This window comes from Calypte anna, chromosome 5A, assembly GCF_003957555.1.
Source record: "Calypte anna isolate BGI_N300 chromosome 5A, bCalAnn1_v1.p, whole genome shotgun sequence".
NCBI lineage: Eukaryota > Metazoa > Chordata > Aves > Apodiformes > Trochilidae > Calypte > Calypte anna.
The window spans coordinates 37,491,740-37,516,643 of record NC_044251.1 but is presented as its reverse complement, the minus strand read 5'-3'; the positions used below and the strand labels follow the sequence as shown (position 1 = coordinate 37,516,643).

Here is a 24,904-nt window from a genome sequence, read left to right as displayed (position 1 = left end):
TCATTTATGCAGTGCCTGAGTGTCTTTGCTCTCAGTTCTGTTTCTAAGAATTACTAATGATCTATTTGTCCTTTTGATAGTTGGTGAGCTGTTTTTTCCAGAGGGCTCTCCACCAATACACTAAAATCTGCTCCTAGAGTGGTAAGTTAGTAAGACTTCCTTCTACTTGTTTGTTCATCCTGTAATTTACCTGTAATTCTGACTCATGTGTTTTATTTTGTATGTGTTGCCAGTGCATGCCATCCACCATGCTGCTACTCAGGCACAACACCAGGGGATCTGTTCCTTCTTCCCAGTTTCTCAGACAGCTGTGTGTCATTGGCAAACTGCTCAGGAAGCCATGCAGCTTGGCAAGAAGGGCTAAGAAGGTTTCAACCTCTCTGACCACTTGAAAGGACAGAATTAATCAACCTGCCGTGTCTCGAACCTGCTCTCTGAGCTCCTGCTGAGGAAGAGAAAAGCCCTGCTCCTGCAGACCTGCCTGGCACTGAGAGCTGTGCAAGGAGGTTCAATACAGCCATCACCAGATGGTGCTGCTGCATTCAGCCTTACAAGGTCATTGTGCACAGGGATGTTTTTGTTCTTGGAAGAAAATACTGAACTGGAGATGTTTTTCCACTTCTTGGATGTCTGGAGAGTAGGCAGGGTATGTTCTGACTTCATGTCACTGGCCAGTTCTCTTTGAGAACATTTGGGCTTTGGCTCAGAGTTGAGAATAGGGGTGTGTTCAGATGCTGTTGGAGATGATCTGTTCCAGACTGGTTCAAGTGAATAAACAAAATTAATTAGATTTACATCATATGAGTCCACAGGATTGATTTTTTTCCTCCAATGGAAAACTGGGTTGCAACGGATACTGCTGCTCATCAGAAATTTATTATTACAGCTCACCTGCTTTTTCCATAAGTTTCAGAATACTTGCTGGTTTGGGGGCTTTTTGTTTGTTTTGGTTTGTTTTTAAAGGCCTAGGTCTGAGAATCATATGACCAGATGAGAATCCAATGAACCACTGTACAGAAAAAGTTCCTTAAGTCCCCTTTTCTATTACTTTTATATGTGAGCCCCTTTTCTATTACTTTTATGTGTGAAACTCCTGTGCAGTGAAGTATCACTTTGTGTGATTTAGCAGAGGAAATGGCACCACCCAAGCCTTTAACTAGCAGATTTTGGTCTTCTGTCAGTGCTAGTAAATCTGTGAGCCAGTCACTACCTTTAGTAAGATGCTTGGGAAGGCTTGTATCTCTGCTTCCTCAGAAAACTGAGGAAAAGGGAGAGAGAAACATTTTGTCAGTATTATAGCCCTTTGTGATTGCAATTCATGTCTGTCTTCTGACTATAGTGTCCAGCCTCCAAGAGCTCTTGTGAATCTAAGCTGAAATTCAGATTTCTAAGACAGGTTTGTCTGCACTGTTGCGTGAACCTACAGAAGTTTCAGCTTCCCTAAGGCAAACAGATCCAGCACAAGAAACTTAGAGGCAAACCAGACATGCTGGGCTAAGCCAAAATTTATTCCTTTTTAATCAACAATCTCCACTGCTATTGCAGTGAGCTCTTTGAAGGCTTATAAGGAGAGTAAACCCTATATTTGATGATTTGGAGTTTAGAGAGTGAGTGCTCTGCCCTGTGTAAAGCCTTCAGCCTCCTGTGGACATTGATGCTCATGCTTTAAGTTCAGGCTGTCTTTAAATCTTGTCTGCAGCCATTGCAGAGCCCTGGTGAAGTCTTCTAAGAACTGTGAGTTGGCCATCATGGTCACTTCATCTTCTTTCTTGGCTCATATGGTCTTCTAAGGGATAGTTCATGACTAGGAAAGACAGAGGTGATGGAAGTGGAAAATGACAAATAATACTGCCCTTGAGAAGGTAAATGAGGGTTTGGTTTTTTTTTTAGTTTATGGTATGATGAGATAAAAACAGTGGTGAATTAAGAAATTAAAGATATAGCAGATATACAGCTGGTAAAAATAAATGTTAATTTCTGACCAGCTCACTGCTGTGGGATGGAGGAATCCAAGAAGGTATGGAGATTATGAACAGGAGTGGAACTACCCAGAATGACCATAGTTAGTGCTAAAAAGCATTTCAGAAGGAACATCAACCCAACCAAAAAAACACCCAACAAAACAAAACAAAAACAAACCCCAAACCAACCTAAATCTTGAAGACTTTTATAGGAATACAGGACTGTGTGTCTGCTTACCCATACATTCTGTTAAAACAGCTGGAGCTGGTTACTCCTGGAAACAAGGTTGTGGACCCTTTGCTGGCTGGATTTTCTGCAGTTTGGCAATTTTTAAGATCAAGCCTGCATTTCTTGCCAGAATGAACTGTCCTAACCAACCTCAAAAAATTCTTAATACACTTCTTCTTTTGCAGCTAATGGTGACAGATCACAGGAACTTAAAAGGCTTGCAAGGACACCTATCAGAAGTCAGATTTAAGGGTCTACAAGTTTTTCTGGCAAGACTGTTGCTTCCATGTGAGGAATGATCACATTACTGAACCTGTTCCACCTGCTCTCTCCTGAGGAAGGAATAAGGAGCCCTGCTCTGTCTCAGGCTGGAATGAGCCCTGGCTTGGTGCTTCTGCAAAATGTGGAGCATCTCTAAAAGGAGAAAAAAGTGCAGGGAGGAAAGGTGGTGGGAAACCAGAGGCAGTTTGCTAGGGAATGGGTAGAAGGTGTGAGATGAAGGGCCGAGGGGGAGGAATAGATTGGAAAAGTGAAAGAAAAGGAGAAAAATGAAAGAAACACACACAAAAAGAGGCTGCATGCTCTCAGCCAGCCTTGGCACCGTCCGGCTGCAGCAGGGACCTTCAAATGACCACATCTTCTGCTGCAGGGATTGCAATGTAATGCAGACAGTGCTGGCCAAGCAGTATCAGCAGGATTTCATCGTTCCCCTCCTCACTCTGTGCTATTTGGCTGAGAACTTTGGAAAGTAATTAAAAGCATTTAAATTCCGACTTTATTAAGTGCAGTGAAAACCCAAAAAGAAATCCACCCCCAAAACAACCCCTGTTCACCGAGTGCCAAAATTGTTAATCATAGGCAATTAATCCCAAACCGGCAGGGTAGTGGCAATAAACTTTTCCATCGCGAAAGCAACATCTTTAAATTCTCAGCACACCTTCTCCTGGCTCAATGCGCTGCTCCAGCGTTACGGTGCTGTACGAGAACGAAATGTATAAAGGACCTGAGCTAACGCCGCGCTCCTTGGGCTCCTCTCCCCGCGCAGCTGCACCTTCCCCGCACCCCTAGTACGACCAGGTGCAGCCTCAGCCCTTCCCCCGGAGGTGCGGGAAGGGACCGCAGCAGCTGGGGGATTATTTGGGAGACTCGGGGAGGGGAAGGATGGAGAGGGCTCCTTGTTCCTGCCCTGCACCCTGGCACTGCCGTTTTTCCCTCCCGGCTCCGCAGCCGCCTGCCCTACGGTCTCGGCGAGGCTTTGGGCCGCACCTGCGCTAAGGGCTGGGGGCACCGCCCGGCACCGCCGGGTCGGGTCGAGTCGGGCCGTACCAGCGCCTGTCCCGCCCGCTCCCCACGCCGGGCCCGCCCTCGCTGCGCGGGTTCGCGGCTCCTCCCCGCCCGGCGCCGTCCCACGCCCCAGGTGTCCCGCGTCGCGCTCTGCTGTGCCGGGACGAGTCTAACCGCGCCGTTCCCCCTCGGAAGAAGAGGCCCGGGCCGGGCATTGCAGCGGCGGAACGGGACTGGGCTGGGCTGGGCCGAGTCGGGCTGGGCGGTGGAGCGGCTGCCCGCGGCCGCGGGAGGTGGGCGGTGCGCGGCGGTTCCGGGGCTCCGGCATGGCCCGAGGGCGGGAGCACCGCCGCCGCCCGGCCCCCTGAAGAGGCACGGTGGGGCTGGCAGCTGGCCCGGTTCGGCGGGAGAGGGGTCTGGCTCTCCTCCGGGCTCCCGGGCTCCCCGGGGGAGCGGCCATGTCCGGAGCCATGAAGTTCAACGGGTACCTGAAGGTGCGGATCGGGGAGGCGGTGGGCCTGCAGCCCACCCGCTGGTCCCTTCGGCACTCGCTGTTCCGCAAGGGCTATCAGCTCTTGGACCCCTACGTTACTGTCAGCGTGGACCAGGTTCGCGTTGGGCAGACCAGCACCAAGCAGAAGACCAACAAGCCCACCTACAACGAGGAGTTCTCCGCCACGGTCACCGACGGCCACCAGATCGAGCTGTCCGTCTTCCACGATACCCCCATCGGCTACGATGACTTCGTGGCCAACTGCACCTTGCACTTCCAGGACCTCCTGCGCTCCGCGGGCCCCAGCGACAGCTTCGAGGGCTGGGTGAGTAGCCGGCTGAAGGAGAAGCTGGAGCTGGGCTCCTCTCCGAATGAATGAAGGTGCTGGATGGGTACTTGCAGAGCTGGGTCTTGTCCTTGCATGCCTGTGCTACACAGATGCATACAGCCTGACCCGTGTGTCTGCGTTTACACTGGTGTGCCTTGCCTCTGTGCCTTCTTGTCTCTGTGCCCCTATGCTTTAGGTTTGCTTAGACTGCTCTTTCAGTTGATGCATTCAGGGACTGTAAGAACAAAAACTTTCAGCTGTCGTAGTTTGAGGGTCAAGACCCTGTGGCTGAGGGCTGTGAAATCTCTTTTCTTTGTAGACTGGCAGAGAAGATACCCGTAATACATAACCAGCAAAGTACACCTGCAGACTCACACCATCATAACGTCCTACTTACCACACAGAGATTTACTTGGAGACTTGGATATGTGGGGCTGGATGTATTTCTGCTCAGATCTACACATGCTTGCACAGTTGTTTGATATGTGTGTGGAAATTTCTTGGACTTGCTAACAGCATAGCAGGACTAGTCTCATGTCTATGTACACCACTGTGCTGGTCAGTTTCACAGCTAATTCTAGGTTATTTTCAAGTAGTTGTCACTTGCATCTGGCCCAGAGGACCTCTTTTTATGTCTTAGTCCTAATGAAAAATGAAAGGAATAGTACAAGCTCTGAAGATGTGCCTTTGCTTTCAGTAAAAGGAGGAATAACTATATTGATCCAGAGAGAAGTTTGCTTGTAAATGTTAGGTTACAAAACAAAGGAAACCAAACCAACAAGCAATTCTTCTGGATAGAGAAGGTGCAGAAGAGCTGCAGATTTCTGAGGTTAAGAGAGATACTAACGTTTTGAGGCCAGGAAGTTTAGCTTGTGTGGTCAGGTAACCATCACAATAAAATCAGATGAGGAGGAAAGAGAGCTGACACTGCAGTGATCAGATAGGCATCTCTATCCTATAGCTGGGGAGAATGCTGGTGCTTTCTGTCATCTGTGACTGAGCTGTGATGCTTTACCTCTGTGGTGATTACAAGGAAATGCCAGCTGCAGGATTGATTAATGTATGATAGGTGTATAATGGTAACTTCTTTTTCCCTTCTTATGGTGCACTTAGGTACCCTGTGGATAGGTTTGTGGCTCATGCCCTAAAGGTGGTCTCCCACACAGTCCCTGCTGTGATATTGTGTTGGGCAGAAGGATCCAAGCTCACATCAAAGAAGTTGGCTCAGGTGTTGCTCCTGACAGCACAGCCAGAACAGAGTTCACAGGAGTTTGCCCTCTGGGTGCTTCCAAAGCTGGTTGTGCTGCTGGAGAGAAGCTGCTCCTGAGACTTCTGCTAAAACAGTTTTAAATACAGAGCAACCAGTAGGCCAGGACCAAAGAAGGAGTTCAGGATAGAGAGCCGTGGTTTTGAGGGTTTTCTTCATGATTGATTTGCAGGGAGTGTTTCCCTCTTTGCTGTTGAGAGAGGCCTCATCCTCTCAGGATAAAACCTGGTTGTGCAGGGTCTGGCTATACATGGGATTGAACTACTCCATTGCAAAGGTGGTGGCCGTATTTACATTACATTTACATTACATCTTTAATACTGTTGCCTCCAGTGTAGGTGCACGAGTATTCACTTTCTGCTTCATTTCCTCTATCCTGTAGTGCTGATTTTTTTTTAAGGACAGATGTAGTCTGTATCCTGAAATCATAGAATGTTTTGGGTTGGAAGAGACCTTAAAGATCATCTGGCTCCAACACCCCTGCATGGGCAGGGACACCTCCCACTAGACCAGGTTGCTTAATGTCCTGTCCAGTGTTTGTTTGGTCTTTGGTGAGGGAACAGTTTATTATCTCTGCTGGAAAGGTACATGTTTTAGGAACTCCTATGACTTGATGGGTGCAGTGGGGTGGGAAGTCAGTGTTTTTTAACTATATTGATATAAACTAATGTTATATCTGAGCATGTAAACTGAGAGATGCTGCTCTCTCCTTTTCATTCAGTAAATGCCTAAAATTTATGACTATGGTGAGTTGCTTAGGGAGTGAGCAAGCATTCACCTGTTCCCTTTCTTCTCTCCCCTCTTTTGACTTGCTCCATTAGCATCTCACATAGCGTGCAGCCAGGATCACATGATGACAGGGAACTGCATCTTGCCCTGATAATTTAATATGTCTTGATAAATCCAGCAAGGTTGTCATGGGGTTTTGTGTAATCAGAAGGATAGGAAATGCTGGTTTGTACAAGCCCGAGGTCCGTGAACTGCTGGCACGATACAAGACACCACAAGGGATTTGTAGATGATTTACAGCATCTCCACTCTGAAATTCTTCATGCTGTTCTTTTGCCATCCCCAAAGTAAAAAGCACATACAGGCAAAGAAGGAGTGAGGGGAAAATCTGTGAGACCTCAAACTTGAACCTGTCTTACACTTGGCTGAGCATGATTTTTCCTTTTGATTTGAAATACATTTTTTACATTAACTTTTCAGAGACAAGGACACCAATATATTGCTGAACTCCGTATGCTCCTTGGTTTGATTACAGCCAAATAGGACAGGGCTGCCTCTGCTCCAGGTAACTGGGCTGTCAGGGATTACCTGGGTCAGTCCCTTAGCTCAAATGCTGGCCTGAAGGTTATTGCATGAGCTGCTCTGTTCATAAATGTTGATTTTCTTCTTCTGTGGAGGAAAAAAAAAAAAAAAAAAAAGTTGTAAAATTGGTTTCCACCTCTTGTGAGAACTGTAGGAAGTGTTGGCAAGAGGCAAGTAGGAACAGTTGGTGTGTGAGCATCGGTGCTTCCCAGATGACTTGCAGGTACATCACTGCAATTATGGCCCCAAACACTTATACAGATGAGTAAGTGTATGGACATGAACTGTCTCATCAGTAATGCTTATACACGTGAGTCATCCCACTGGGTACTGGGACAGAGTGCTCTCTTCACTGTTTGCATTGAAATCCATGTTCCAGAGATTACAAAACTGACCCTTTTTCCTCTAACCATTTTTATTATTTTCTAGAGTCTTTCTAGTGGACATGCTAGCATGGTCTGGATATTTCTTAGTTTGTGTAGCAGTTGACTGATTTCACACAGACCAAATCTGTAGGAGCTTATTAACTTCAAGATCATTCTCTTCGTTTCCCATTTTTTACGTTTACTTCTCAAGTTACAGAGCAGTAGATTTTATTAATATTGCCAATTAAATGCCATCTTGCCTTCAGCAGGCTTTAATGTAGTTAAAACTAGGAGTGATCTCTCCAGTACCATGTTCTTTCTGGGAGGCATTTTCCTGTGTGGGTGTGAAATTGTGCAAACCTGAATGGTAGCATTTTACACAGGTGCTCATGGCCCTGCCAGGTGCAACGCAGTGGGGAATTAAGCTGGCAGCTATCCTAAAGCTGTCATGATTTACATCAGGTTTGCAACTTGTCTTTTAAAGCATTGAATTTTGCACTCGTATGTGCTGAGGTCTTTTTACTCTGCACATGCATCTTTGCAAGGTATTATCTCCTCTTCTGCCTTCTTTGAGTGCAGCAGAGGAAGCAGTTGTATGTCAGGGAGATAAAAAATAATTTGGAGAACTGAGCTGTAACTGAAAGGAGAGATGTTTACAAGAAATAGGATTATTTCTATGAGTTTTGTGTAGTAGCTGTGGTAATTTTCTTGGGGAAACACTATTTATGGATACTGAATTGCATTATTAATAGGAAATTATTTAGATACAATTGTACAAGTTGTTAGTGCCTGGGTAGAGATGTCATAATTTCTAGGACTTTAGCAAGGAGTTAAAATTAAACCTTGATCTTGAAGTAGAAATTAGCAGAGTATACTGAAGGAAATCAGATAACAGATGGACTATAAGATTAATGAGCCAATCACAACTTCCTGATGAGTTTGTTACCATTTGCTCATGTGTGAAGGAAGAGATGAAGACAAGTAATTCTCATGTGTTCCTTAACTTGAGCTCTTGTGCCTGTATCCTTTCCTATATATTTTTTCTTTCTCAACACAAAAAGAATTGTGTTTTACCCATGTTTGCAATTGTATTTATTGAACATTCAATTGAACAGTCAGAAAAGAACACTGTGTTCTCCCTTGAGCATCGTGACCTTGCCATAGAGCCAGGGACCTGCAGGTCAAATAGGATATGGTTGCTTTGAGTTTTAACTTCTGCTCTGCTGTAGAGCAGTCTCCAGGTGGGCAAGACTTCCATCAGGACGTCAGAAATAGTTTATAACTGTTGGGAGAGGATTTTGCAATTAGGTATTGAGTCTGCATCAGCCTGTGCCCACCTGTAGAAATGGGCAGGTGCAGGAGTAATTGGTTTCTTCCATAGGTAGTGCTCAAGCTGGGACAGAAATTTGTTTCCATGCAGGTTGTGCAGGTCTCTGATCTCTGTCAAAGTCATGCTGCAAGTTAATTGCAAACTAGGCATGAGTAAACTAAGCTCCATCCTTATTTCTTGACAAGTTTTAAGTTGTTTCCATAATTATTATTACTGATACATCACTACTATGTTGGATGGGAATAGTGGAGAGAAACCCTCCCTGCAGAAGCTGAGATGGTTTTTGAAAGCTTCTTGGATTTTGGCTTCTATTGGTTTCCTGTAGCATACAGCTGTCCTTCAGTCCGGTGACCAAACCCTTCAAAAAGCCAGCAGTCTTGTGCTACAAAGCTGAGAGTGCCCAGCAGCCTAAAACAAAGGCTGTAAGAAATTAAAAAAGGAGAAATTGTTGCTGTTTCTCAGGTATTAAATAATCTTGGAGTGTGCAATGCTAATAACAGTTTTAGTGATCAAGGCAGACAAGACCAACTAGAGTTGACTGTATCATGACTAGGTGGACACTTACTGCCTTGTTTCAGCATCAGAAATAGAGCAAGTTGGGAGTCCCCTTTCTTTCTCATCCACATGTTACTCCCAAATAAATGACCTGTCTGTCTTGTGAGGTCATCCTTGGAAAACGGCATTTTGCTTGAGACTGTGTCAGGCTGGAAAGGTTTGGTCAAAGCACACCAAGAGCCAGTTCCCAGTGGTCAGAGCCCCTGGGATACCAGGAAGGGTCTGTGGGACTGGAGTTCATGCCCTGGCTTTGAACTGGGTACTGCAGGATGTGAGTTTGGTTTTCCCTCATGCAGCTTGGTGCCTGGTCCTGCTGTGGTGCCATTTTTCAAGTGTGTTTGTTCCTCAGTCTTTTTCTTTTCCACAGCTGTGCTTTGAGAACTGTTGGTTTGCTGCTGCTGGAGTTGGGAAGGGCTCTGGGAATTCCAGAGAGGTGTGTGGGAGAGGCTGGGATGGGCAGTGCAGGTATCACCACTTCTCTTTAAGCCCCACTGAAAGGTACTCCAATGTGGGGGGCTCATAGGTTTCCATCCAGAGCCTGGTTTGTTTCCTACAGAGTTGGCTTGCAAAGCCTGTGATGTCTTTGCCTGCCAGCCCATGCTCCAGTGCCTTGGCACTCTGGCTTGGTGGCAGCTTCTCAGCACAGGGTGGAGTGGGCAGCTCTCATAATCACAGGAGGTTTTCTGGAGCTGTTTGTCGAAGCCCTTGCTAACGTGTTTGCTGGGGTGCAGGGCTGACGTTGATGCCAGGGCTCACTTTCTATTTCTGCTGCTGCCTGGGGCTCTGGCTGGTGGCAGGGCCATTGAATTGCCTGCAAGCCCCCTTTAGAGGCAGAGAGGGCAGGCCAAGGGCTGATGCCCATGTCTCCAGCAGTGCTTGTCATGGCAGGAGAAGCTCCTGAGGGTGTTTGTGGAGGAGGAGAAGGGGACCAGCATGGTGACAGCAGCACAAATGAGCCCAGTGCCCCAGGAAGCTCCATCCCCAGTCCTGCTCTTGGCACCCCATGAGCCTTGCCTCACTCTGTTCACATTTTATATTTAGCTTTTACCACAGGTCTTTCTGTAAAAATGCATTTCATCCAGGCTGTCTGAGGCTTTCTGTTTTGGAGTATTTTCTGAGTAATGGTTTGGTTTCTGGCCATTTTGAGCTTATAGGCAATAAACCCTGCAGAAAAGATTGTCAAGGGGGCCATTTAAGCTATTGAAAAGCCATTAGAAAGTCTACTGATTTACAGTGTAATTCAATATGAAAGCATATCCCTAACTGAAGGGAATAGGACTCCCACCCTTTCTTTGCAAACTATTAAAGCTCTTTTGATGTTTTAGGCTTGATTGTAGCTATTGTGCTTTGCCAATACAATCAAGAAATTGGGAACCTTTTATGTAACCATGGAGAAAAAGACAAGCAGAAAGCCTATCAAGTGAAATGAGTTGCTGGCAGCTTTTATAAAGGGTTCTGGATCAGGCATCAGCACCTTCTTGCCTCCCAAATCTCAGCCTATTTAGGCATGAGGTTAATATATGTCAAGCCATTGCTCAGACTTAATTTCTTCTGGAGGCAGTGAGCAGTCTTTGTTCTGGTTGCTTATTCCGCCCCAGCATTATTTGTGGGGCTGTGCAGTGAACTGGGCTGGAGTCCTGGATAACTAAACCTGGCATCGTGTCCTGGCGGAGCTCATCAGGTGGTTTGGCCATGCCCTTGGTTGTACTGGTGCAAGAAGCCCTGAATGGCTGCTTTATAATCATATCAAAGTTAGCAAATGTATTTCCAAAACAAAGTGCATCCTGAAGCATCCAACTCAGGTTGCTGAGGTGCATACTGTAAGCCAGACCAACAACTTCAGCTTCTGCAATGCCAACGATGGCTTTTTGTTCTTTGATATCATGAGATGTTTTCATCTCTCGGGGAAGTTAGTCACTGAGGAAATTGTCCTGGTTTATTCTGAAAGGCAGCACATGAACAGATGTAAGCCAGATTTCATTGTGTTGTCGTGATGCTGTGTGAGACGAAGCGTTCCTCAGCAGCTTGGCTGCTGCTGATATTCAGCACTAAAATCTCAGCCTCTGTGCTGGGCCCAAGGTGATGGAAAAAATTGCTTTTTCACTGTGAGGCCTTGTGTGCCCTTCTGCCCTTGTCATGCTAGACCAGGGGCATCTAATCAATGGCCAGATCTATCCCGCAGGCAGTTCTACCAGCTGATGGCCAGCTCCCCGCTTTGCTTTTTCCTGCGGGCTCCTCAGATGTGGGGCAGGTTGCAGGCAGAAGTTCTGGCAGCCACCAGCTTGTTTTCAGCCACTGCCTTCCTTGTGTCGCTCCCTGCATCTCCAGAAATCCTCGTGCTCTCTATCCCACTGGTGATGTGTGTCCTGATGGAGGGATGCAGCCCTCAGGACAGATGGATGCATCCCCAACAGGCAGGGGATGCCTGTGTCATTTCTGTGTGACAGGTGAATGTCACATCTAGTTTGTCTCCTTTGAGTGCCACCTTGGTAACCAACAGAGCCCAGCCTGGGAAGGATTGCATCCCTGGGGTGTTTAGGACTTGTTTAGGTCTGTGATAAGATTACAGCTGGCACTGGAATAAGAGCATGGTGCTATGACTGTACTTACCCACAGGCTTTGCCAGTACTAAAAAAATGTTGGCAGGGGAGGAAGGAGGGAAGTATGAACCTGTAGATGACATTACATAAAGACTTGGTGTCTTTCTTGGTGTTCCCCTGCCAAGTTTCATATGTGCTGAGTTTCGTGAGGGAGTTGATTGTATTTGTATCAGGGGTGGCAGCTCTCCAGCCTCCTTCCAGGAGAGGTCTTCTTGCTGTGTAACAGAGCAGGGATGAAGTATTGATGCAGAAACAAAAGTTGAGCTGTGTTGGTACCTGAAGTCAGTTTGTGAGATGGGAGGTAGATTACTTATTCTATTTTTAAATCTATTTGTATAGGTCTGTCACGGTTTAACACTGGCCCGGCAATTAAACCGAATAACAGACGCTCTCTATTAATCTCTCTCTCCTTGATAAAGAAAGGAGAGAGAATAATGGAGAGAGACTTATGGGTTGGAAACTAAACTACACAACTTTAATGAACAGTAATGATAAATAGGAAAAATTACTAAATATATACAAATATACAGGAAAATGGAAACCACATTCCTCCCTCCTTTCCCCCAATAACTCTCACGTCACCACCGAGGCTGTAGGGCAGCCCTGGGAAAGTCCAGGCTGGACTCCTGGAGTCGGCAGCAGTCGGGAACTGGAGGCAGGAACACACAGATATGGGCTGGGATGGATCAGGAACACAGGCAGATGAATGGACAGGATCCTTCCAGGATACCGGGTGAAGGAAGGGAGGAAGGGAAATCAGGAAATCCGGAAGTCTGGAAATCTGGAAATCCGGAAGAGATCTGGCTCGGCCCTCGTGATGCCTCAAATTTATACTGAGTGTGACGTATATGGGATGGAATACTCTGTTTGGTCAATTCTGGCATCTATCTTGTCTGCTCCTCCCCAAAGGAGGGCTCAGGTGGGACTTCTGTATCCTCCTGGACGGTAAAATGTTTTCCTCAGAGCTGAGCAGTGTCCTTGGCTCTGCATACCAGTCTCTAGCAGTAACTATAAACATCAAGTGTTATCAATCCTAGAAGCAGACACTGTCTGAGATACTTGCTGTTAATTTTAGCAAGTGCAACTACTTACAAGAGACTTAGCTAAAAGTAAAAGTACAAAACAGAAAATCACCTTTATCCTGGCCCAAACCAGGACAAGGTCTTAGTGAAATTTGGGGTTTACTTCTTTTTTTTAACATTTTGTTGCAGTACAGACATTGCTGCCAAGAGGAGGGAAATACATCCATGCAAGGCATATTTATGTGAGTTGCTGTATGAGTATTACATGTCTGCTGTGTATTTTTATAAAAAATAAATTGGTATAATCATTTGCCTTCACAGATGAACAGAGCCCCATAAACTCTCAGATGGAGGCGAGTTAGGGAGAAGATGTGAGAAAAAGGCTGTGTAATGTCCTGTCCCAGGACATTATATCTGGTAGTAAAAATTAAACCAACAAATGGTCTGACAGTGCATATCTAGGGGCTGAGGAGAGGGTTGTAGTAGTACTTCCATATCTGAATACTGAGGTGTTTTTCCTTGCCTTTGTCTCATATGTTTAGAATCAGCCATCCTGAGAGGCAGGATTTTCACTTGTCAGATGGTCCAATTTGGTTTGAAAAAGCAGCTCATACCTTTCTACAGCATTTCTGGTTTCTAGCCCTCTCTGTGGCCTCTTGATGGTTTCTGCTTTGCCTTTGCTTGCTTTTCTCCTTAGGTCTTTGCCATTAGTCTCCATTTTAGCACAGTACTGTATTTTGTGTTTTCCTCTTGAGTAAATTTTTATTTTACTCTGTCACGTCAGCAAGATGGCACTTTAATTAAAAAGTCTTCATATGCGTTTCCACCTCCTTTAGTATTTTAAACTTCCTAGGTAGCAATGGGGTCTTGGTTTGGGAATCCTTTTATTGCTTTTTGGATAGAAAAGGTTTGCCATCATTCATGGATTATAGATGCTGCAGTAGGTTCAGGCAGGGACCAGCCATAACCACGCCAAGTCTGTAGGTGTGAGTCAGAGACGTGCACTGTCAGAAAGATCACTTAGGATTGTGTGCTGAAGGTGGTGGCTGACTCTAGGGTCTGGATAGGAAAGAAGGTGACAATTTTACTGTGACAGTAAAAATCAGCATGAGATGTCTGTACTCTGAAGTGCTTCTGTCTGACAAATATTTGCAAGTAAATGCTGTCTCTGATAGCACTGGGGCTGGGTTGTCTACGTGCGAGTTTGTTTCTGGAGTGATTCTCTCCACCTGAACTGGTCAGTGCTCATCCTGAACCACATGCATGCAAATCTGAGCCAAGTTCCTTCAGAATAACAAAGGTTTTCTAGATGAAGAACAACTAATGAAAGAGAAGTTTATCCCATTTAAATTCCTAATTTATCCCACATTTATTTTCCTTGGAAGACAAGGCCATGTAGCTTTTTGGTTTTTTACCAGGACTGAAGAGCAGAGGAAAAAATACATTATTCTTCAGTGGAGAAATTTGGAGATTGATGCAGATTATTTTCTCTTATCTCCTACCCTTTAATTCTACTGAAATTTGATTGTTTTAAATCTGAAGAAAAGAGGGTGAAACCTTCCATTCAGTGGGGCCTATTTCTTATCCCTCCCTCACCTTTGAGCTCTGGGATGCTCCATGAGAAGATGCTCGCTATGCCTCACTTCTCTCTGCTGTTTTAGTAACATTGTGGAAATCATCTTTCTCCTTTTTTACTTGTAAAATGTCACTCTAGAAAATTTGCCTGTGTCTTCTGTGAGATTTCAGCAGAACAGGAGCCTGGTGCTTGCCTCTCTGCTTTTGCTTGCTAGGTTTACATCAATGGGTTCCCAATGGCATCAGTGGAGTGATGCTGCCAGCTTTGCACAAGTCTAATTGGGAGAAATGAACATGTTTCTTTCCCTCCATCTTGCATGCAACAAGGTTTATAATGATGGCTGTATTGTACATTATTTATTGAGCACAGTGAGTGCTCGTGGAGCTCTGAGAAAAAGGAAGGGATTGGCTTCCGTGCAGTGAGTTCATTATCTAGGTCATTCCCAGACTGAGGCATCTAACATTAATGTATTCAATGGAAATTTATTCTGTAAGGCAGTTTGCTCCTGAGCCTGGAAGAAAATACAACCAAATAAGGAAAATGTGGTGACATCTCTTGTCAAAGCTACTCAGTTGGAACACACTTTTTAATACAAAATCTGCAGTGGTGTCAAATGTGTAGGGTCATCTTCCATCTCCTAGTAGGGCTTTGTTGGGAGTATTGCTGTTGAGAATCAGTTTGCAAGATGGAGCCTTACAGCTATGGCTTTGTTACCTATTTACTAAATAATTGTGCAAAATCCAGTGTAGGAGCTTTGGGTGCTCACACAAGATGGGTTTGTGAGGCAAGGTGACCTACTGGAGATTGTTGGGAATGACCCTACAGGCAGTCTCCCTTCTAAAAAGTTTTATTCTTGTTTCTACATCAGGGACTGCTGATGTGGCATCTTACAGTCCTGCACTTAAGAAAAAAATGCTGCTGTCTTAGGTCTTCCTTAATGTAGTGGGTCATAATTGTGGTGGTTTAGCAGCTTCTTTGCAAGCAGCTGAGCTGTTCTCAGTTTGGTGTAGAGCAAAAGTGGGCAGAAACCCAGCTCTAGGATAAGCCATCTTCTTCTCTTCAAAAATTAAATCCTATTCCAATCACCCAACCAGTACTTAATGACAGTAACTCATTTTGACCACATTTGCAAAGAATTAGCTCAAGAAACATTTAGCCTGTCTTGCCAATAAAAATGATAGAGTTTTTCTCCATCTTTTTGATTCGAGTAAGGATCATGTTTCACTTTCCTTTGTGAAATCTTGCTGAATGTTTTTTGATGTGAAGAGCATCAAATTTATAGTTCTCATGTCCAAAAAAGGAGGAAGTTCTAGAGCTGCACTAGTGAGCCCAGACAATAGAACTTGATTCTTTACCTTTGAGGGACAATAAGGATACAATTCAAACAAAAGAAGTGGGCAGCAATGTTAAAGAAGCAGGAATGGTTTCTCTTGCATGTTCCAATTTCTATAGGTTGAGTCTAAAATCTCCAGTTCTACCTGAAGTGCACTGTGATCCCTGTGTTTACTGCTGTGGTGCTTTCTTTGCAGGCCAGGACTCACTGTGTCCAAATCCTTAGGGCTTTTCATCTTGGAGTGACAGTGCTGAAATGGAGAGCAAACTTTTGGATACTGAAATGTCTGGCAGGCTCAGAAATACAGTATTAAAAATTCAGGCAATGCTGCACATCCACACTGAACAGTTTTCAGCCCCTGATACACGAAATATGTTAATGTGTAGGTATGGGTAAAACCCTTTTCATTTGGGTGAAGGCTCACAACTTCATCCAGACTAGGAATGGGTGTTGTGTATAATCATGATGAAGCACTTTTTTGGCAGGCTTTTGACTTCCAAGCCCTGGTAGTTTATACAGAGCAGATCCAGGAGGTTACCCAGCAGGTTTTTGTCCTTCTCTGCCCTGTGGGCAGCCACTGTGCAGCAGTGGAGAGGCAGAAAGCTTCCTGCTCACATCTCTGCTTCTCACCTACCCCATTTGACAGCTGGGGCTGCAAACTAAAATATCAGTCAAAGGCCAAATAAGTTAATGTGATGGGCTGGGAACTGTGGTTTTGGTGTTGTGTGAAAGCAGTGTCCATTCTGCTGCCTTTGCAGAGGAGTGGTGAGGGCCGGAAGAAAAGGGGTGGTGGGGACCTTTAGAGGGTGTGCTGGGGACAGTCATCTCCTCTTGATCAAACCTTGATACCAAGATGGCTTTTCCCTTTACTTTATATCTACTTGAAGCAGTTGGTTGGTTAATAATTTATCAGTTCCTAATCAAGATCGTGCTGTTCCCAGCAGTTCAACAACAACCGCTGCTGGACGTGTACAAAACCCCACTCTGATGTTACTGAAGTTTCACCAAAGGGGTGCTGAAAGCTGAGTCTTTTTTAGCCTGTGTTTTAGCAGTTGCTGCACAGCTGCAGGAGAGCAGGATGTCAGTGCTTGTGGTGTAGAAAGGGAACACGACAAGGCGTGGGTGCTGTGGGGTAGTCAGGACACAACAGAGACTCATTTCAGTTCTTAGGTAGCACTGCGTGTAACAAAGAGAAGCCCCTTTGCCTGGTTGTGTCCCATCTGGTTACTGCCTTGTTGTGTAAAACTCTTAGAAACAAGAGCATCAGAACTCCAGAATTTTAGAAGAACCTTAGAATGGAGAATTGAAGCTATATCCGTAACCATCTGTTGCTACCTTTTTGGAATTGCACTTATCTGATTTTCTCAAAAATAAAACTGTAGGGTCAGGGTGGATTTTATGAAAGAGAAACAATGATCATTCAGGTCATCACATGTTCTGGCGATCTCAAGAGGTTTCTGATGTGTCCTTGCAAGTTTGTCATTTCCCTTTGTCATAGAGAGAGAAGTGATTGTGATTAATACGAGGTCAGTGGATTTATTTCTATATATAAATAAACTTACTGCAAAGAGACTTGTCTCAGGAATGGATAGCAGTACTCATTGTTTTTAAGCAATGCCACTTCTTATTTTAGTAACATCTTGGAAATGCCTGTTCCTGTTTTGAACATGAACATAGGGTGAGAAAAGAGTAGCTGAGGCTTGCTGGATTTAATCAGCCTTCAGTGTCCTGTGCTTGGCTCCTGGAAGTTTGTTCTGAGAGAATCTTCCTGGCCTTGAAAAAGCTCTTAAACACTTTCACAGTATAAGTCTTGTGATTCATTTCTAGGTTCACTAAACAATCTCCATATTTTAATAGTCCTGGAGATACGAAATTTTATTTGTGGAGAAATGGGTGTTTGATATTTTTTTTTTTTTTTTTACTTCAGCTGCACAAAAATACAGGTGTGTCGTGTCCCCCCCCCTATTTTTTTCCTCTTCTAAATACTTATTTATTTATTTATATCTTTTCAGCCACTAAATTGGTAGTTGCAAAATCCTGTACACCTATAGGTATTGTTACTCCATCTGTAACAATATTAAGCAACTGTTTCCACCGGAAAGGTGTCTTTACAATAGACAGTGTTGTGGCTTGCTTCAAAGCCACAGTCAGAACATGTTTGAAGAGTACCAGATATTTCCGTCTCTTGCAATGAATTTTCCAGTGGGTCATTACTTGTTCAGATTTTCTATTTCAGTATCTGAAACCACCCCTTCATATTGCTGTGTGTGGTAATGTCCCAGAAACCTTTCAAATGCTGCTGGGCTGCAAGAGGGATCTCTGTCCATAAAAAGCTGAAACTCATGGTGCAACTCAAGGGTTTGGTCAGCAGCTCCAGTGCAGCTGCTTTATGATCTAACTCTTCACTTCTGTGTCTTCTCTTTAGAGCTCATTCAATATTATGCATTTTAGGAGTTGAAGAGCATTAGGTGTTCCATTATCTTTCTTAGGGGACTGTGTTTGCAGTGTTTCACTACAATGGATGTCTAGCTGTTATTTAGAGACACTATAGCTCTTTCATCTTCTTCCCCCCAGGGCCATTACTGAGGCCCCTGCTCATGCAGAGGAAAGGAACTGGCTTGGTTTGACTGGCTCCTCAGCTTCAGATTACAGGGCTGGGTAAACCTTAAAGAAGGGGAGTTACTTGACTGAATTTTGAAAGAAGATAAATGCTGTCCAAGGGATTTCTGTTCTCAGCTGGTGAAAGCTCTCTGGCTAAGGTTTTAAGACTAAAATTGATGTGACTTTTTCTGGAGTGAATAAAATTTGACTTAGGGAATTAGGGTAGTGTGCCCCCTCTCAGCAAGGGCTGTTTGTCAGTGGGAAGAGGAGCATAAGGTTCATGTGCCACCCAGGTAGGAAAGAACTTTGCTCCAGAAGGGAGTTTAAAAGTATAAACCTGTTAGCTAGTGAGCTGGAGGTGGAAGCATGTGTGCTTCTAATATAAAGCACTTGTAATGCTGGCTGTGGCACATATAAAGTGCCAGGTTTGTTCACTAAGAAGCTAAGTATTTTTCAAGGAGGTGATATGACAGCAGTTGCCCTAATTCTGATGGTCTTGTGATGGAGCCTGTCTTGCTCTGGGCTTACCTAGTGTTGCTGTGTGCTTGGACTTGCAATGATCCTCAGCAAAAGCTCCGTTTGAGAAGAACATTTAGTTCCAGCTTTGCAGGTGATGTTGAACTTTGAATGGGAAACGTGGGCAGCATCAGATTATGTTCTCAATTGATGTGTGAACAAAATCATTCCAGCTACATTCTAACTTTTTCCTCTTCAGACCCTTTCTGGGCCCTGCCCCCACCCTCCTCTGCCCTCCTTTTTTTAAAATCCAAGCTACATCTTGGTCATGTTGGTTGAGAAGTGCTTCCTTATCTTGAAACCACACTTTGGAAAGGGAAAAAGAAATATTGAGAAGGGGAAATACGTGACAAGATGCTGCTGGTAGATGCCAGCAAGCTGCCTGTCAGCTTGCAGTTGCACGCAAACCCCAGCAGTGCCTCCTTCTCCTGATGGAGGCAGATGGCTGGGTCAGCTAAACAGCATATCTTGGTGACATGGCACCTCGTCACCCATCCGGTGGCCTGCCTGGGGAAGGTTGGAGGTTGATGTTTTTCAGCTCCTTCCCGTCTCAGCTCAATTGCTGGAGTCACAGTGATGACTTTATGGTCACAAGTGGGTAGTGAGATCATCGCTGTCATGAAGCAGATTAGGAAAACTGTAATCACAGACTTGATGGGACCAGGAATTGCTTGGTCTTGGACAGTCTGTCTCTTACTGCAGTGCTTGACTTCAGGATTTCAGGACTTTTTTCTAATCCTCTTTGTATACTTAATATATATAATATACATAATATATATATATACACACACACATATATACATTATATATATATACACACATATATATATATTATATATATTATATATATATACACATATATTATGTATATATATGTATATATATATATATATATACAACCCTGGGTCCTTCCCTATGACCAAGCTCATCTATGCACCCTTTTAAAACTTCTGTTTTACAGAAATACTTCTCTTGTACTCTTCCCCACCCGCCCACCAAAAAAACCCCAAACAGAAAAATAAACTCACAAACAAAAACGGGTATACAAATAGGATGTGATCTAACTTGGCAAAGCAAAGGTTGGCCAAGGCATGTCCTTTCTGGGTGTTGTCAGCTGCATACTGGATCCCAACCTATATCTTTTTTGCTGCATGAAGACTTGACTGTGACTCCCAGTGCTGGACCTCATGGGGTTAGAGTGGAGACATGAGCTGTAACATCTGGACACCAGGAGCAAGCATCATACCTTCAGGAATGCTGGGGGAGTACATGCCTTAGCACTCCTTTTTTTTTTTTTTTTTTAATTATTTTTTTACCTTTATAAACATCTAATTGGCTGTGCAGCCAAAAAACTGCTACTGCTTTTACATTATGTTCTGGGATGTGTGAGCCAGGGATGTTAAAGAATGCCATAAACCATTGACATTGAATGGGAGAGGGCTTAGTGCACAGGCTAAAGGACTTTTTGGCCTTCCTCTCCATCTTTCCCTGTGTACCAAGCAGATTCCCTCCTGTGAGACACCACCCATATTTGATAGTTTGCTTTTCATCCTTTCCTCTCAAATAATCTGACAGATCACCATGGAACACAGAATGTGAGAGGAGATGTGGTGGGTTAATAGTGACTGGATATAAATGTTAGTCCTTAATCGTTTCTGTGTTAAGAAACTGTCAGGTGAGGAAGTGAGTGAAGGGGTAAAGAAGTCACTGTGATTAATTCTACATCTGGAAAGAATGGTCAGAGGATAAGTGCTTAGGCCTCTCCATGGTGTTACAGCTCATGCCGGGATCTGGGTTTCAAAATCTTCTGGAATTAATCCCTCCTTTTTGTATCCTTACTAAGGATGAGTAATGCAGTTAAGGCTTTAAATGGGAATGTCAGTGATGAGAGCTGCAGTCCTAAGGACTGGCATGCTGCTTGGATGTGTCATTTGAAATCTTACATTGTGCCAGAAATATTGCTGATAAGTTGATTTTGCACGTAAATAATCAATTCATTGTGATACTGACAAAGGGGGTGGGTGGTGTTTTGTGCCCTCCTCCCCAGTATGCTTAAGGTGCAAAGCTTTATCATCACTGAAAAGAATGATGAGTTCTGGTGCTGGGGAACAGTTGACTCTTCACGTCTGGAGCACTGTGCAGCCCAGGCTCTTACAGGTTCCTCAGCGTCTTTCTTGCACTTTTCCAAGGCTGTGTGCCTGCTGTGTCCTGTGCTGTGGTGGGCTTTTGAAGGCCACAAGTTCTGTTTCTAGCTTTGCTCCTGCCATCCCCATGCGTTGCTTTCTTTGTCTATAAATTGATGGTGTGAGGTTTCCTCAGTGCCCCAAGGGGCTTTGTGGCCTTGGGCTGAAGGGGTGGAGATGTATATGGCCTCCCAGATGTATATGGTCTCCCAGATGCAGTTCTTTTCATGTGTCACATTGCCTGTAAGAGAGAGACAGAATGCTGCTGTAGGAACACCATGCCAGGGTTGAAAAAAGGGTCTGGCAGGTTGTGTGAGAAGCTTTCCTGGGTGAAAACAAGCACTGTGGGGGCCTACTTGGCATAGAGATCCCCTTAGTCTTGCTATTCACATTTTGGGATCCCAGCTATTCCCAGTGTAGTGCTACAGCATCTCTGGAGATCAAGCTGAGCAATGATCAGGACAACCATTGGCCCCTCATCCAGCAAACAAAACATCTGCCAGCTCAACAGAGGAGCAGTGGGTAGTGCAAAGATCCTTGCACACTCAGTGTTGAAGGGAGGGAGAGGGCAGATGCCTGCAAGTCAAGCCCTCTGCAGAGTTTTTTTTGGTTTGCATTTGAATCTCTCTATTGCTGACCCCCAGCTTCCTGCCAGCATCAAGATGCTTATCACATCTCATTATGGAATCTTTCTCTTTTATTTGCTTGTTTTACAGCACCCATTAGTAGTAACCAAGCACCATAAATAGCTGGACTTTTCCAGTAGGCTTCCTTTTGCTATACCATCAGCACTAAACTTTTTAGCTGGTGTTAAGAGGACAGGGTCTGACGGAAATGGTTGGAGTAGCAGAAAGTTGTGGCCGTTCCCCTCTGTACCTGGGCTGTTGGGAAATATGATGGATTATATGTGGAGGATTAATAGATTTTAATGCTTCATGATGTCATCAGCTGTGGCCTGATTTTAGAAAGAATAAAGAGCTATTGGACAAAAATGGAAAAGCAGCAGTACACGGAATTAATTAAAAGCAGTAGGAAGATATTTTAGAAATAGTGACACACCTAATGGAGACTTGAATGAGAAGAATTTCACAGAAGTTGAAGATTATGCAATAAAACCTATGAGTAACAAGAAAATATTTCCCAGAACTGAACACTAGAGAATAGCACAAATATATAAATGAGCAGGGTGCTGGGAAATCAATTGTAGAGGGGTTCTTTGAAAAGTATTGCAGCTGATTTAGGGGTCCACAGTTCTTTGGGTTGGGTCAGTGAACAGGGTATTGAGGGGCCCTATCTGTCATTCTAAAACCCAGTGGATTCCCCCAAGTTCCAAAGTGTTCTCACGCAGGAGCTGTGGCCACCGAGCCTCAGACCACGATGCAGACTTTGCTTCTTAATATGAACTCATGAATGATTCATAAACCTGACTAGGTTTGTGTATAAGGTTAATTAAAACTGCAGGTCAGTGCTATGTCTTGAAAGATTTCTTAAGACTGCTTCTCTGTTCAATGTTTTTGTTTCTCCATCTGCATTTCTGCCTGGTGCCTCTGCCTGGTGTTCTCTTCTTCTCTGGGTAAAGCCCAGGTCTGTGTTGTGTGTTGGCTCGTACAGGGGCTACCTGGGCTTGCTCCCTTTTTAGCACTCACCCCCCCCTCCCCTCCCCACTCTTTTCTCATCAGGGGACATTGCATCATTCTATCCTCAGCTATGTCAGTGTTTTACTTTGGGGAAACTCCACTCATCAGCTCATTGCTATGGCCCTTGGAGTTTTTCCAAATGGGAAGTGCTACCAACCTGCTTGCTTGGCACCAGTCAGTGATTTATTTATTACTGTAAGCAGCAAAACTGGCACATCTTCCTGGGTTTTCCTCCAAGTTACATTGAGCTCATATCTGTGCAAGGAAAAATACATTTGTTGATCATCTCCACAACCTGGAGATAGAAAATGGCATTTCTCACATTGTATACTTGGTGAGAGACTAAAATGTGAGCTGTCAGCATTGTCCCTTCACAGGCCAAATATTTGGAGTGTAATAGCTAAAGTGGTGTCCCAGGGCTCTATAGCTATTGGAAGATTTTTGTTTTATTGGTGGTAACAGCTTGTTTAGGTTTATTGACCTGTTTATATTGTTCATTGGATGGAAATAGATGGGTTTTGTCTGTTTGTTTGTCAAAGCTCGTAAATCCTCTCAAGAGGAGAGACCCAGTCCCCCTTTTATCTTCTTTTACCTGCAAATGCATACATAGGTGTTTGCAAGAAGATTTCTGTACGCTGCATGTGCAAAGCCAGTAGCCTCATAGCAGCTACTTGAATTTCTGCATGGATGTATTGGCTGTAATCAAGAGTTCAGACAGCTGAAAATGAAGCCCTGCAGTCACTGTCCTTTAAATTACCAGTCCTGCACTGATGTCAGCTGATGCCTGCATTGATGCCTGTTAGGAAATGAAATCTATCTGTGATTTTCCTTCCCATCCCATAAAAAAAAAAAAAAGCTGTTGGAGGAAGGCAAGAGGAGTTGGGAGGAAAATGCAGCGATGGACTGGCCATGGTTGCATTTGGTGTGGTGTTAAAAAGTAAGATGGGGGTTTAATAACCTGTGGGCAGCAGAACTTAGCTCTGCCTTTTATGTGCATGTAGTAGGGAAAGGCAGAATGTGTCCTGCCCACACTCGTGTGGTTTCACATGGGCTATGGCCATAGGGGCTGGGGGAGGGAGCTGGGGGAGGTGGCAAATAGGTGTTGAGAGGTGCCTGGGAAGTGATGTCCTGGCTCTCCTCTCTGTGGTCAGCTGGGCTGCAGCAGGGAGGCACAAACCAACCCATGCTATGTGCCTCTGTGCCTGACATCTCCCCTCATCACCATGTGCAAATGAGGTGTCCTTGTCAGCCAGAGCAGAGTCACATCCCACCTGGCATATCCCAGGTGCCAGCCTGGTTCACAGCAAGTTTTTTCCCCACCTTGCTCCTATCTGTTCCCCAAGGGCTTTGCCCAAAAGGGGAGAGCTTGGCCTTCCAGGGCCTTGTATCCCAGTATTGCAGCTTCAGCAGCCTGCCCAGGAGCTCTGTGGCAGTGGCTGGATGGCTGAGGAGCTGTGCTGGACAGGAAGCCATGGGACACAGCCTGGCTGCACCCCAACTATTGCAAGGGACCTGGGGTGAGCTAGGGCTGCAGACACTGCTTCCAGGGCTGCTGGCAGCTTGCTGTCAATGTGTGAACGAGATATAAATATATGTGAGTGAGACCACCTTCCTCCCCAGCCCACAGCACTGACAGCAAACCACCCCGTTGAACCAAGAGGGGAAGGCTGTGAGATGAGAGTTTGAGCTCTTTGCTGGTTGTGGGTGGTTTGCAGAGTCATCCCACACACTTAGTGTGTTTTGTGACCTCAGAAACTGGACCCTCAGTGCTAGGCTCTGGTCAGCTTTCATGTTTTTTCTCAGCCTGTTTCCTACCATAGTCATATCTAGCCCCATGCTTGAGGTTGTGGATGAAAGCCCTCTCTGTTGCAGACTCCAGGTTCTGTCCTGTCCCCCGTTTAATTTTGAGTTTAACTTAAATTTCTGGAGGAACCAGTTCTTGCTTTGTGGTGGTACTGCTGGGTTCAATGCCCAGTCTCTGAGAAATTCTGATAGTGTGGGACTGAGAAACAGGCAATTGGATTCCCTCCCTTTGCACATAACTCAGGAAGATGGGTTCAGAAATTCCTCCAGAGTGTAGTTGTTCTTACATTTTTTTAAGAAAAACAAAAATATAATAGTCCCTGAACGAATTGTGTGTGTGCTTCTCTTTTTAAATTTGTACACTACAATTTATTTCAAATACACTCACAAGCAGGCACCTGCAGCTATTACTCATAAATCAGTTACTGTTTTAGAGGTGAGATTTCTCAAAAGCAAGATAAGTTGTTGTGGCTCCAGTACAAGCAGGGTTTGGCTCATGCTTTTGAAAAC

The 24,904-nt window shown here is 44.8% G+C and overlaps 1 protein-coding gene across 1 annotated transcript in view; it reads left to right on the top strand.

Moving 5' to 3' along the window:
* The first annotated feature begins 3,921 nt into the window (after positions 1 to 3,921).
* The window catches only part of PRKCH (protein kinase C eta), a 121,006-nt gene continuing 100,023 nt past the window's right edge, over positions 3,922 to 24,904 (top strand). Inside the window, exon 1 of the mRNA XM_030451914.1 lies at positions 3,922 to 4,292. Within this exon, the coding sequence (XP_030307774.1) occupies positions 3,933 to 4,292 (360 nt within the window). The 5' untranslated portion in view covers positions 3,922 to 3,932. The remainder of the gene's footprint in view (positions 4,293 to 24,904) is intronic.